The following is a 15913-nucleotide window of genomic DNA, read 5'->3' as shown; positions in this document are numbered from 1 at the left end:
TCAATTTTTTTTCTATTGGTAAATTATTTCACAAATATGTTTTACGCAACACACCGTCCCTCAAATTCAGTGATGCGTCAATTCATATATTAGAATTTGTTCTTTTCGTGTTGATATTGCAAGTTAGAGCAAGATTTTTTAAATACTCAACTGAAGCTTCAATTTATTAGGATTATACGGACACCCGGTGGAATATCATTTATAACAAGATAAATAATAAAATTCAAGAGATGAATTGGTGTGCATATTATAGTTCTGTGAACCATTTTTCAGATCGTTCATAAGGCAAAGCCCTGGTATTACATTCCTGTAGTGGAATTTGACCTTCTATTCAATAGACTTCGCAGCCGATTCTTATTGTACAGAATCATTGCATGACTAGTACTGTGGAATCCTTCCAGGTCGGGGCTCGAACATACGACAACTGGCTTGTAAGACCAGCGTCCTATGCATTGAACCGCCAAGCCGGGCAAAATGAGCAACTGTCATAAACCTGTATTAAATTTCATTCGAAATGATCTAAGAATTTCTAAAAGTGTCAAGATCAACAATAAATGCATTCAAATAAATGAAATTCCGCGATGGTTTCTACCGTTTTGAGAACATATGTGTGTCATTTCGTTTTTAAAATTTATTCATTTCGATTTTTAAGCTTTATCGCTATGTAAAAAGTGCATGCGCTAACCAAATAGCACAGGTTTTTGCACTTTAGTGACAGTAACAGTGACAGTAATTGCCCACATGAGACAAGACCCGATGACGAGAAGGAAGCATTTTACGCGAAGCTGGAACGAACCTACGACAGCTGTCCACGGCGGGATGCACTAGGATAGGCCGAACGTGAGGTGATCGACAGGTGGAAGCAATACTTTGACGAGCATATGAATGGCGAAGCACAGGATACAAAGAACGACACAGGAATCAATCTGGGTGCACGCTCAGCCGACGACAGATTCCCAGCACTTATTCATTGACTTCAAAGCAGCATACGACACAATCGATCGAGAACAGCTATGGCAGATCATGCACGAATACGGTTTCCCGGATAAACTGACGCGATTGGTCAAAGCAACGATGGATAGAGTGATGTGCTACGTCCGAGTATCTGGGACGCTCTCGAGTCCTTTCGAATCTCGGAGAGGGCTACGGCAAGGTGAAGGACTCTCTTGTATCTTGTTCAATATTGCTTTGGAAGGTGTGATTCGAAGAGCGAGGATCGACACGAGTGGCACGAAAGTCCGTACAACTTTTTGGCTTCGCTGGCTATATTGATATTGTGACACGTAACCTTGAGAAGATGACGGAAACCTACATCGGACTGAAAGCTGAAGCTAAGCGTATCGGACTGGCCATAAATGCGTCGAAAACAAAATAGAGAGGCTCTAGAGAAGAAACACAACGCCTCCCACCACGAATATTGATAGACGGTAACGATATCGAGGTGGTTGACGAGTTCGTGTATTTGGGCTCACTGGTGACCGCCGACAATGACACCAGCAGAGAAATACAGAGACATATTTTGGCAGGGAATCGGGCGTACTTTGGACTCAGAAAAACCCTTCGATCGAAAAAATCACGAATTGCAACAGCTGCTAGGAGAAACACCTATCGTACGGACAGCTAAAATCGGACGTCTACGATGGACTGGGCATGTCATAAGGATGTCGGACGACAGCCCAGTGAAAATGGTTCTTGAATCTAATCCGACTGGTACAAGAATAAGAGGAGCGCAGCGAGCAAGGTGGATCGATCAAGTGGAGGGTGATCTCAGAAGCATCCGTGCCTTGACGGCTGCCGACGAGCAGCCATGGTCCGAGTTATGTGGAGACTCATGCTTGATACAGCAAAGGACACCCCAGGCCTATAGCTGTTAGGTAAGTTAAGTAACTACAACACCGTTTGCTGTAGGTTCTGGAGTCCCTCGAGGCAATCACTTGGGACCAGTTTTATTCTTGCTCTACCCCAATGATTTTCTATTGAAATGCCACGAACTATCTTTCGTAGATGGTTTTAAGCTATATCATCTAGTAAGATCACCCGACGACACTATATTTTTACAGTCACAGCTTGAATCATTCGTGAACTGGTGTAACGACAATAGAATGGTCTTAAATGCCTCAAAATGTTCCGTTACGTCGTTTACTCGCAAACACAAACGATATTCAACTACGACTATAACATTTCGCAGATTGTACTGAAACGAGAGTCTATCGTTAACGATTTAGGTATCGTTCTTGATACCAAGTTGAATTTCAAAAGTCATATCGATTATGTGATCTCTAAGGCTTCCAAGCTTTCAGGTTTCGTCTTTCGCATTACTAAGAGCTTTGTCAACGTACATTGTCTCAATGCATTATATTGTGCTCTAGTCCGCTCGACGCTTGAATATTCAGCTGTTGTCTGGTCACCCCATTATCAAATCGACATAGATCGGATCGAAGCTATTCAACATAAATTAGTTAGATTTGCCCTGCGTAACCTACCATGGAGAGATCATACTAATCTTCCTAGTTACATAGATCGCTGTAAGCTTATTGATCTTGATCGGTTATTCGTTCGTCGGAATGTCTCCAAGGCAACTTTCGTTGCTGATTTGCTTCAATCACGTATCGATTGTCCCGAACTCTTGCAGTTGAATAATCTCGACATTCATCGACGCAATCTTCGTTCCCACCCCTTTTTGAGATTAACTGTTGCAAGAACAAATTATGGTTATAAGGAGCCGTTCTCCAGTATGTGCCGAACATTCAACAACTGTTCCAATATCTTCGACTTTCATTTATCTCGAAACATGATAAAACGATTCTTTCATAGTCACCTGTCAGATTAGGATTTGTCTGGAACCGTTAATATTTTAATTGCATTCAACCCCCATTCAGTCTCTCCACACGAATCATAAAATTGCGATATCGCAGTTTTTGATTTTTGCGATAGTTGATTTAACTAATTTATTTTTGATTCAACCAATATGGTTTTTGATTTGCATATATTCAAGTACAGGGTGATTTTTTAAGAGCTTGAGAACTTTTTTAAACAATAAAACGCATAAAATTTGCAAAATCTCATCGGTTCTTTATTTTAAACGTTAGATTGGTACATGACATTTACTTTTTGAAGATAATTTCATTTAAATGTTGACCGCGGCTGCGTCTTAGGTGGTCCATTCGGAAAGTCCAATTTTGGGCAACTTTTTCGAGCATTTCGGCCGGAATAGCCCGAATTTCTTCGGAAATGTTGTCTTCCAAAGCTGGAATAGTTACTGGCTTATTTCTGTAGACTTTAGACTTGACGTAGCCCCACAAAAAATAGTCTAAAGGCGTCAAATCGCATGATCTTGGTGGCCAACTTACCGGTCCATTTCTTGAGATGAATTGTTCTCCGAAGTTTTCCCTCAAAATGGCCATAGAATCGCGAGCTGTGTGGCATGTAGCGCCATCTTGTTGAAACCACATGTCAACCAAGTTCAGTTCTTCCATTTTTGGCAACAAAAAGTTTGTTAGCATCGAACGATAGCGATCGCCATTCACTGTAACGTTGCGTCCAACAGCATCTTTGAAAAAATACGGTCCAATGATTCCACCAGCGTACAAACCACACCAAACAGTGCATTTTTCGGGATGCATGGGCAGTTCTTGAACGGCTTCTGGTTGCTCGTCACTCCAAATGCGGCAATTTTGCTTATTTACGTAGCCATTCAACCAGAAATGAGCCTCATCGCTGAACAAAATTTGTCGATAAAAAAGCGGATTTTCTGCCAACTTTTCTAGGGCCCATTCACTGATTTGCAAGCGTTGCTCGTTAGTAAGTCTATTCATGATGAAATGTCAGAGCATACTGAGCAAATAATAATGCATGAAAATCATAACCTCAAAAAATCTGAGCAAATACTAATGCATGAAAATCCTAACCTCAAAAAAATCACCTTTTAGTTGAGAAATATGTTGTTTTGAATGCTGTCAAATGCCGGAGACAGTTGAAAGCAAAACAATAATTGCAATGCAAAATCAACAACTTTTTTAGTTGAAGTCTGTTCGCGTCGCTTCAAAATGTAAATGAAAACAGCATCGATGGTTAAAGCGTTTGGTGAAATTGTGTTCATTCGATTTGAGAAATTCATGATAACAAGTGTTTATCTAACAGCGGTGTTGTGATAAAGTTAACCTTGTTTAAGATGAAAAAGACTTGGTGACATATTAGAAAACTGTTAATGAATGATCATCTCGTAATCTTTCAGGTATGCGCAAAAATTTTATGCTTCAAATTCGATCATTGATTTACTTCCAGCAGATTGTTTTACTGATGATGATGTCTAAAGCAAATAAAACTGATTCATTTTTCAACTAACAGTATTTTGTTTCAATAAGAACACCAGTTATTTCAACTAAAATATTTGGTATGTGTCCTCACTAATTGACAGCATTTTTTTCAAAGAGTTAAATTAGTTGTTTCAACCATCGTTTCTGCTAATCGAAAAACAAAAATGACAGTTTAGTTAAAACAACAATCGATTAGTTGTACCAAATTTTAACCAATCAAATTCAGAAAATCAACTAATACTTTGGTTGAAATGGGATCGCGGGTGGTTCCGTGCATAATCTTCATTTGAAATTAACTAGATTCGCCTAAATTAACCTGGTCGTTATTTCCTCTTTTTTTTCTGTCTTCCACGATCCATTTTTATCACAAATTAGATCTACATGCTGATTCCAACCCCGTCGTTCGATTTCGCTCGTTTAGCACCCCCTCCACCAACCCTTGTTTTCAATTTACCTAACCACTTTTCTCCTTTCTCTCACCTTCTAAGTAAAAGTACTAATACTGTTATGCTTGGTGTCATCAACTAGTTATAGTGTTATAAATTTAGTTTTAACTGTTAGTTTTAATTGTAGTGTTAGGTCTAAATGTATCTGTTGGATCATTGTAATCTGTTGATACAACTGATGAGGAGGTTTTATGCCTGCTGGAGAGAGGGAGATTGCTAAATTTCATCTCCACTGGGCTTTTCCCTGCTTCGAATAAATAAATAAACAAATAAATAAATAAATAGATAAATAAATAAACAAGCTAGAAAAGAAATGGGGTAAAACGGTATAACGAGTTTGCTGCTGTCATTACAACTATATGCAATCGATTTGTTAGACTTTTTTGCATCAAAAACACTCTATTCGCTCTTCTGCAAGTAATTCGATTTTATGTTACTTGAGCTTGAATACGCTACAGTATAAAAAGGGAACTTGGGGTAGAATGAACATTATAGCTTATCGTGCGGTCCTTATAAATAATTGGAATCGATTTTACACCAAAATGGAACAGTTTTGAGCATTACTTAGAAGATTTTGTCGTGAATACGACTTACTTTACTATGGGGCGCCTTTCAAAATTTACCCTCTAAGAGAGTGATAAGTTTTTGATCGTGAATATCTCTTGTTGTATCTAACGAATCAACATAATTTTTGCTACAGGCCATCGGAAATATGATCACAATTTTATGATAAAATTTTCAGTTGTGTGACATAATTTCAAATAATTCAAAATTAAACTTTTCCTAAATGTTTGGTATAAACCAGTACCAAAGAGGATAATTCATAAGGCGCGTTTACCTTTCTCGTATTTTTAAAGCCCATAGCTCAGTGAACTGTGAAAGGATTTATATAATCTAACAATCAATAGAATCGAAATTTTTCAACTTAAACATGTATTGCAACAGCATTGAAGTATTTCAATAGTACACTATTGAAAAACCTGTCTCATTTGACCCATGTCAACACCAGCCAATCAGAACGCGTTCTGAGAAAGAGAACAAAATATCTGCTGCTGTCTGTTCGAGAAAAATGTTCCGAACAGTTCTTAATATCGTAGTGAGTTTCACAATTTGGTCCTTCTGAAAGGCATGATTAAAACCCGTACAGCATCCTGATAGTTTCTTTCAATGAAATGCAAATCCGAAATGAAATGATCGACATTAAATTTTATATGCTGTTATTTTTATAGCCGTTAGGACCGCCCATTATTGAAAAAGCTACAAACGAAATCACGTAAAAAGAAATCTCTTAACAAAAATGGGATCAGTTTGGATTCTATCGCCACTGCGAGCAGATGCATTGTGTGTCGTTTGCAAAGCTTCCGACAAGAGCGATTACGTAACAGCTGTTAGTCGTTTGCATTGGTGAAAAAACAACGAAAAAGGGACAACGGTGGAGAGCATCACACAAAATCAGCCGTTCTAATGGCTCTGAAAGTTTTCCAAAGAACTATTAGGATTTGTTGTTCGCAAATCGAAGGTAAATATCCTCAAATTAGTGCAAATCTAGAACAGATTGATTAGATTTGTGCACTTTTCGCTGTGTGAAATTCACAGTAATCGAGACCAAGTGAAGCTTTTTTTTATTTAAAAGATATTTTTACTCAGGCTTATTTGCGTACAAGCTTGACGTGGCCGAATCAGCCGATTTTTTAAATAAAAAATTTTTTGAAGTGGATCTCGTTGTCACTCTTTTTCTAGGAGGAGAAGAGCTTCCATTTCCCTTTTGCGAGAGTTGAGGGGCACTTTGTTCGTAGCTCGTCCATTGCCGCATCAGTGGTTTTGTTGTTGATTTCCGTCTTCTTTTCGTTGTTCGCAGTCTTGAGCTCGTTGCTAGTTGCTGTAGAAGCACCTTGTTGTACATTAGTTGCTGTTGTGGGTTGGTTTGATGGTAAAACAGGAGTACTACGCTCATCAGTTTTCGTTGTTGAACGGTAACCTTGTCTTTGGTTGAAGATGTTCTTTTCGCAGTTGCAGTGCAAGGTTTACCGTAGTGTGCAGGTTGTTCACAAAACTGACATGTAACCAGCTGATTTTCATAGGTAATCAGCGTTTTACACGGATGTGTCCCACCTTGACCACAAATGATGTAAGATGGAATTGCCTTACGTAGATGCATACGTACCACTCGCACGCCCTTCCGGATGCCGGGGAAAAAATTCCGCCATACTTTTCTTTCGATGGAAAGAACTTCACCGTACTGCGACATGATTTTCCGAACGGACTGCGCTGGACTGCGGGGGAAGGTCATGCACCCGTACTTGTATGGCATTTTCCACCATGTGCACAGGAATTTTGTATTTAATGTTGTCACACTCAACACTGTGCACCTCGTTGTTAACCGAAGCGAATGCAATTGCATCGCTTCCACGTTTAAACATAATGTACACACAGTTAGACGCCTTGTTGAATTGAGTCTCAGTTGCATTATTAGCGTCTAGATGCATTCGTTCTTTAAGTAAGATTTCAATTTCATTTGCTGCTGGTCTAACTTTGCATCGCTTGAAATCTATAGAAATTGAATTCGGTCTTGTTGGCCAAGTTTCAGGCTTTGTCAAATCGTATTTGACCATTCCGTACACTCTATTGTTCACTGAACTGTATTGTCTTTGCTTCTTTTCTTTGTTTCGACCGCAAACGATTTTCGACTGTGTTGGGTGAGATGCGAGCACGAACTGGAGTGAAGCCTTCTTTGTTTTTGCGGAAAATGTGAAAAAGGGGAATGCTTGCGTAATTCATACAATTGATCAACTAATTGATATTCGGAAGTGTTAATGAACATGTCAGTTGTTTTCGTATTCACGACATCCAGTTATGGCTCTGACATTTCCCATCCGCCTTTTTTCACAATTTTGCTATTTGATCCGAATTTTTAATTTCGAAATAACAGGGTAATTTTTTTTAATTCTGCCAAATTTAGCTCAAAATGCAAAACTCAATGCATAAATATAGTCGATTGTAAATCGAACCAAATTTCATTTGAACGTTTCTTTGTTTTCGAAAGTACCGAAAACAGTGATCAAAGTCTTCCGAATTGAGCTCACTGTTGTATTATTACGCAGAAGAATTATTTTAAAACTGTTTCCTGGAGTTATTTAATTTGTAGCGTGTTGGTGAATCCCGCCCTAAAAATTAGGTCATAATAAATAATAAGAGAAAGGCATCATTACACCACTGGTTAGACTAAAACCGGTGTACTTTTAACTGAGCAAATTGATGCCGGTCACAAACTATACCTAACTCATCATTCCATGACTAATTGACGTTTCTATGCTAACATTGTTGTGCTGAGTTGGAAAACGATAAATGCATCATTGATGAGGCACTGCACCGAGCACCAGCTATAATGTAGTTGGACAACGTTCCATTCTATATCCATGTACATACAACATATGTTCGCTAATGGTTTCTCCGCTATCTTTGACCTTGAACTCGAACCCACGTCTGGCACCAAGCGTATCTAATTCCGTCGAAATTGGCTTTTTGTGGTGTGTCAGCCTGTAGGTCCTTTCACCTCCAGCCTGAAACGGAAATTCGACTGGTGTGGGTGGAATATCGTTTTGTGATATAACAATCATATTGTGGAAACGAATGGATAAACATTTCCGAAAGTTAATTGGATAGAATGTCAGCGTTTCAGTGTTAAAAATACTTTCTGATGTTTCCAAAGGAGTTTAAACTAGGTTAAATTTATTGAAATTCGACTACAAATATGAACTGTTTTTATATTGAAATACTTCTTAAGTTTTATGGTAGTCAGATCCGTTGTAATGCTTAACAAGTGCAGCACGACGATGACGACAGAGCTGTAAACTAGTTCTCGTGGTTAGACATCACTGCGTTAAAAGTGTCAGCGTAGTAAGGAAAAAGTACATAGATAAAGAGGAAAGCCATGTCGGGTGTTCCGTATGCGTGCTCCGTATCTGATGATGGTGCTTCCGTTGGAAACTCATTGAATAGAAAGTGTCACGAGAATGGTTTGACATTAAAGGTACAGTAGAGGAACATTTCCTTATCAAGTACAGGAAAGTAATTCGATTTCATAATCAGCATAGACCTAGTAGATTGTTGTGTTGCGGAATATTTTCTAGTATCACAAGTCATTTAATTCTATTCCTATTTTTGTTCTCTATTCTAGGACGCAAAATACCAGACATCGAGCAAATTTTGCGCACCGTACGAACCGCCTGGAACACTCCGAAATCTCAACGATCGCTGTTACAAAGGTAATTGCACGAATTATTCCTTCTTCGCCATTGTTCAATCAAGATTATACTCACTGGGTCAAAATAGCGGACTGCATAATTAAAACAACATGCTTCCTGAATAGCGACAATCATGCCTACCTTTTCCACTTCCTGCATGGTTTCATTTTCTTAAAAATCACAAACACAGCTGTATAAAGAAAACTTTTAATAACCGTAATAACTTCCGCCTACTCGTCCTCTGGCGTTGGTCTTCTTCTGGCCATCAAGGCGTGTGTTTCTCTAGAGAAAATTCTTATTTTTTTTCATCAAACGAATCAGTACAAAACAATAACAATAATGGAACTGTATATCTGTGCTTGGATGAGAATGAGTTTTTATTCCTAAAGATGACGACGGGCAAGTCACAAAAACCAAAACAGACGGGCTGCTACGATGGAATCCCTTACAGATTACTTTGTGCAATGTTGTTCTAAAAATGAAACATGTACTCTTCATTACCGGAATTGCATATACTATACTCAAATATTCATGTCGTTACGAAATCAGATGTCGAATCAAACTCCCGCTGTTTTCCGACTCCGGATTCAATATTTTATTCCGAGCATTGCACATTTCTTGGTCAATGAACTGGTAATAGTACCTGGCCGGCGTCATGCACAAGTCCTTTTTTTAAGTACCATCGAACATACACCGTTAGCTAATCGTATGAGGTCTTAACACGGCAGCTCCAACCCGGGACAATTCTCGTTTGATGTAAGTTTAAATATCGTCGGCTGCAGTGGCACAAACGACAGCCATTTTCACTTTCCCAGGGTGGTATTAGCATAATTGTTCATCGTGTACGTGGGAAGCATCTTGACGGGCCGTGAAGAAATATGAATTATTCATAACACGTGTCTGGCCTCCTGCGCAGCCATTGGTGTACTGGAAAGTTCAGGATCAAGGAAAGCTTTTCACTCATTTTGTGACCATGGATAATGGCTACCTTTTTCCGTAAAAAAGACAACTTTTTTATAGCACCCAACAGGAAGACAAACATAAATTCAATTTACTGACCGTTGGTCCATTCAAAAGAAGCTACAGCAAAATAGGTAGATAGCCTATCAGGAAAAAATACGCTCTCCTGTTCCAAAGTTTCAAGAACATTAAATCATCAATCAAGTATGCCTAGATTCAGCACTGTACGGAGACACTTACATCACTATACGTGTGAAACGGGTGTACTATTACAAACAAAATAAACACACTAGACAGTAACGAAAAAAAATTTCATCACATCGCGGTCTTCCATTTAACTGGCTTTAAAACTGATTAACGATGATTTAAAACTGACAGCGTTGCTGATCTGCAAAAAGTCATAAGAACGAATTATGACTTTCAGACATAACGATTATAAATGTTTTCCATAAGTTAGTGTTATGATATAGAAAAAAAAAATCTTCAAGGCCTCTACTTCAGATAATCAGAGTCTTGTTAAATTTATAAACAAAAAAGATATTTCAAACCGAGATATTATAGGCTCAAACAAAATATGTTTAAATCTGCCTTAACACCCCAAATACCAAGAAAAAAAGTTGGAACGGTAACTTCGAGCTGTCATAGCTCAGCTATTTTTCAACGAATCTCAATAAATTTTACACCCTCGAATTTTGTGAAGTTTGTAGATTGATTCAAAAATTTTGTAGCAGGCGATTGGTTAAGGAAAACCAATGAAGATTTAATTTTTCCCGTTCCAGGTTTTTTTTTCACGCGCCCAATATGCCCTATCTGCTTTCCTATTTTATTTCCTTTGGCATCAACGTCGCATATAGAATATTGAAAACTTCAAATTTATCGTGTCATAACTTTGTTGTTAGTCAACCGATTTTCGAAATCTGTTAACCATTGGAAAGGTACTACTTCCAGAAATGAAATGCACTGAAACAGACGAAAAAAGGGTTGTCTACCCTAAGTTCTAATGAAAACTGTAGATAGATGTCCTCAGAAAAGGTGAGTCTTTTTACAATGATCGTAAATATCTCGAAATTCGAAGCGATGACCTATATATTTTTACACATCATTCGATTGCTAGTGATACCAGCTTATAATTTTCGCCCAACTACCAGTCTTGCACTATCAAAAGAAAACCCTAAAAAAACTATGAATTTGTAAATATATATGAATATTTTTCTTGTCACATGTTTGTATATAACTCAAAAACTAAAGCGATGACATGTACATTTTACTGCTCCAAAATATTGGAATCATTACCAGAGACAATGTATTGATGAACAAAATTATGTATCCGTTCAAAGAATCTCAAAAAATTTGGTACAAATACAGAGAATTTCTATTACTAGGAAAATTTTACCAAACAAAATCAAGTCAAAACTTTTAAATTTTCCGAAATATATTTTATGTTTCAACGTTTCTGCAAATCAAAGTGAATATATTGCAATCCGTATTGATTTCATCTATCATATCATAGAGACGTAGAATTTGAATTTTTCTAATAAATTAAGTTTTCTGACAACGCAAAAATTTTAAATAATTTCAATGGATTTGTACAATAAGAAATAGAATTAATAGCAAAAACATATATTTTAAATTTTCCGCTATCTTAAACGACATCAATTATAGTCGATAGAATATTTTAAAAATTTAAATTTCACAAACTTAGAATTATTTCGGAATGTATAGTATTCGAAAATAATTTGAATTTTCTATTAGTAAATTCAACGGAAATCTATCATATACTTGTTTTACAATTCAGAAAAACGAGAATTACGAATTTAGCACAAAAAATCTCACAAAATTTAGTAAAACCTGTTTTTATCCACCTAGTGGTGTAATGATGCCTTTCTCATATCTCTCTTAGTCTCATATAAAAAATAAATAGTATTGTTCAAGCAGTTTTGTTTGATTTTTGAAAACTATGAAAGCTAGTGCATGAACTAGTGTGACCTACAGAATGAAACAGTTCTCAGATTCGTTAGGTCATCGTTCTCAGTGAAGTGAGTTCCACTATTCCAGGTACTTCTGAAACTGCAATCGCGTCGAATATTGGCTTTGCAGCAGCCTTTGCGATTGGCACCGACACGTTATCTACCTGCAACTTACAACAACGCCTCGGCGGTTTATGTTTATGTTAAACTGCCATGCACTGACGAGTCTAAGACGAGACGTAAAGATAATGGTGAAAGTTTGATAATTTTCGATTTAGGGGCGTAATAATTTGCGTCAGTTACAAAATTTTAATCTGAATTTTATAACAAGAAAAACTGGCAGCCCCAGCAGTGTTTTACTCGTGTTTCAAATATACAAAAAATAGAACGGCATCGTAGACCAGTTTTAAATTTGACAGAAGAACTGGTCGAATAAATAAAACTAGAACGGCTTGCTGGGGATACGTTTGTTCCAGTTTCTGCTCTATTATAGATCTTCCATATAAAGGGTGATTTTTTAAGAGCTTGAGAACTTTTTTAAACAATAAAACGCATAAAATTTGCAAAATCTCATCGGTTCTTTATTTTAAACGTTAGATTGGTACATGACATTTACTTTTTGAAGATAATTTCATTTAAATGTTGACCGCGGCTGCGTCTTAGGTGGTCCATTCGGAAAGTCCAATTTTGGGCAACTTTTTCGAGCATTTCGGTCGGTATAGCCCGAATTTCTTCGGAAATGTTGTCTTCCAAAGCTGGAATAGTTACTGGCTTATTTCTGTAGACTTTAGACTTGACGTAGCCCCACAAAAAATAGTCTAAAGGCGTCAAATCGCATGATCTTGGTGGCCAACTTACCGGTCCATTTCTTGAGATGAATTGTTCTCCGAAGTTTTCCCTCAAAATGGCCATAGAATCGCGAGCTGTGTGGCATGTAGCGCCATCTTGTTGAAACCACATGTCAACCAAGTTCAGTTCTTCCATTTTTGGCAACAAAAAGTTTGTTAGCATCGAACGATAGCGATCGCCATTCACTGTAACGTTGCGTCCAACAGCATCTTTGAAAAAATACGGTCCAATGATTCCACCAGCGTACAAACCACACCAAACAGTGCATTTTTCGGGATGCATGGGCAGTTCTTGAACGGCTTCTGGTTGCTCTTCACTCCAAATGCGGCAATTTTGCTTATTTACGTAGCCATTCAACCAGAAATGAGCCTCATCGCTGAACAAAATTTGTCGATAAAAAAGCGGATTTTCCGAATGGACCACCTAAGACGCAGCCGCGGTCAACATTTAAATGAAATTATCTTCAAAAAGTAAATGTCATGTACCAATCTAACGTTTTAAATAAAGAACCGATGAGATTTTGCAAATTTTATGCGTTTTATTGTTTAAAAAAGTTCTCAAGCTCTTAAAAAATCACCCTTTAGAACTCCTAGCTGCTGAATTTGCTCTTAGAATTGTCTGAAACGTCAAGATCAAGTGTCATCTGAAAAAAAAAATTACCGAAATCGGAAACTTATTTTTAATGCCAAATATCCTAGAATTACCTGAAACGTCGAAATAGCACCAGATATCGACGTTCGATTTCGGGAATCTCAAAATTCAAAGTCTCAAGGAGTCGATTTAAAAAAAACTAGAGATGACTCTTGATCTTATTCGATATAAGTGTATGTGTTTTTTTTCAATTTAAACTCTCAATGTGAACGCAGAACGAAACGAATTTATCATAATGCTTAATCCAGAAACTCGCAATTTCCGAAGAAACTATTATAATTTCTTGATTTTAGAAATCAATCCACTTATATTCAGGTTTATGATGATGATCATGATTGCCGATTCCAGTGGTATAAATGCGTACTTTATTTTACCCTTAAATGTACTGTAGTTTAAATTTGTACTGCATGTTCCCATTGAAATGTACTGTACTTTTCATATAAAAAAGTAATACATTGTTTAAAATTTAAAACGCGTCGAATTTCTAAAGGGTGATTTTTTAAGAGCTTGAGAACTTTTTTAAACAATAAAACGCATAAAATTTGCAAAATCTCATCGGTTCTTTATTTTAAACGTTAGATTGGTACATGACATTTACTTTTTGAAGATAATTTCATTTAAATGTTGACCGCGGCTGCGTCTTAGGTGGTCCATTCGGAAAATCCGCTCTTTTATCGACAAATTTTGTTCAGCGATGAGGCTCATTTCTGGTTGAATGGCTACGTAAATAAGCAAAATTGCCGCATTTGGAGTGAAGAGCAAACAGAAGCCGTTCAAGAACTGCCCATGCATCCCGAAAAATGCACTGTTTGGTGTGGTTTGTACGCTGGTGGAATCATTGGACCGTATTTTTTCAAAGATGCTGTTGGACGCAACGTTACAGTGAATGGCGATCGCTATCGTTCGATGCTAACAAACTTTTTGTTGCCAAAAATGGAAGAACTGAACTTGGTTGACATGTGGTTTCAACAAGATGGCGCTACATGCCACACAGCTCGCGATTCTATGGCCATTTTGAGGGAAAACTTCGGAGAACAATTCATCTCAAGAAATGGACCGGTAAGTTGGCCACCAAGATCATGCGATTTGACGCCTTTAGACTATTTTTTGTGGGGCTACGTCAAGTCTAAAGTCTACAGAAATAAGCCAGTAACTATTCCAGCTTTGGAAGACAACATTTCCGAAGAAATTCGGGCTATTCCGGCCGAAATGCTCGAAAAAGTTGCCCAAAATTGGACTTTCCGAATGGACCACCTAAGACGCAGCCGCGGTCAACATTTAAATGAAATTATCTTCAAAAAGTAAATGTCATGTACCAATCTAACGTTTAAAATAAAGAACCGATGAGATTTTGCAAATTTTATGCGTTTTATTGTTTAAAAAAGTTCTCAAGCTCTTAAAAAATCACCCTTTATTTGCCGCAAAATAAACCGTCAGAAAGAAAATTGACAACTCGAAGGGAATATAAATACATGCAAACAATAAATGGATTTGTCTCCTTGTCTCCTTTGCATCGTAGTTTCTCCATTATTCATTCTTGTTCATAGCGCGTTACAATAATTATGCTTAATTTTGTTGATTTAAAATAAATGAAAATTGTCTCCTTCAAAAAGAAAGAATACACTGAATCACAATCATCGTCAAAAATATCAATTTCTCAAAACAAAAAAAAACTGAATTGTGTGCAAAAAATGTTTGATGAATAATTAATGTTTTAAGTTTATATTGAACAAAAAATACCTTAAAAAATAAATATATTATTTGTATTTAATATTTTTAGATAAAATGCGTATTGTATAATGTACTGTTTGTTTTCAAGGTCGATGTACTGTATTTTCGTTATTTTTACGAAAATTAAACTGTTTTTCGTCAAAAAAATATGAGCGTTATCTATAGGCTAGAACATTGCCTGACAACTGTTAATTCACTTTCCCAGCCAGTTTCGGACCAGCTCATGATTGGTTGAAAATGACATGAGCAAGTGCAACCCACATTATCAGATCCGAATGGATTCCGAATCGGCGAGAAATTTCATTCGGAATTCCATGTGGAAATCATGTGGAATTCCGAATCAATTCCAACTCCAGTGCAACAAACGATTCCGAATGAATTTCGCCTACAACCGGTTGATTCGGAAATCATTCGGAATTGAGTGAGAAGATGCGGAATGAATTGTCAATTCGTCTTCTTCTTCTTCTTCTTCTTCTTTCCCGATTTTGCACGTTTTCGTACTGATTTTCAGTTTATTTTTAAACGAAAACATTATATAACTGAATATACAAAAATAAACTGAATATACAAATATAAATCTTAATTAATCGGATATACAGAACTAGTAAATAACCAGTTCTTCTTAGAAATCCAACATAAACTGTTGAAATTCGCTGGAAATTAACAAAACGGCCTACCTTAGTCAGCATCATCCATTCCTCTAGCTGAAGTGTAGTGAAATGGCTTAAGTCGTCTAAATTTTACACTAA

The 15913-nt window shown here is 37.1% G+C and overlaps 1 protein-coding gene across 12 annotated transcripts in view; it reads left to right on the top strand.

The window, feature by feature from the left end:
• Nucleotides 1-15913, top strand: part of LOC131432101 (uncharacterized) — a 206437-nt gene that overhangs the window by 79899 nt on the left and 110625 nt on the right. For all 12 annotated transcript variants that reach the window (XM_058598182.1, XM_058598179.1, XM_058598178.1 and 9 more), the window contains exon 3: nucleotides 8940-9027. In XM_058598182.1, coding sequence (XP_058454165.1) covers nucleotides 8940-9027 — 88 coding nt within the window. The remainder of the gene's footprint in view (nucleotides 1-8939; nucleotides 9028-15913) is intronic.

This window comes from Malaya genurostris, chromosome 2 (genome assembly GCF_030247185.1).
Source record: "Malaya genurostris strain Urasoe2022 chromosome 2, Malgen_1.1, whole genome shotgun sequence".
Classification (NCBI taxonomy): Eukaryota; Metazoa; Arthropoda; class Insecta; order Diptera; family Culicidae; genus Malaya; species Malaya genurostris.
The sequence above is the reverse complement of the archived record's forward strand: the minus strand, read 5'-3'. Positions and strand labels throughout refer to the sequence as shown.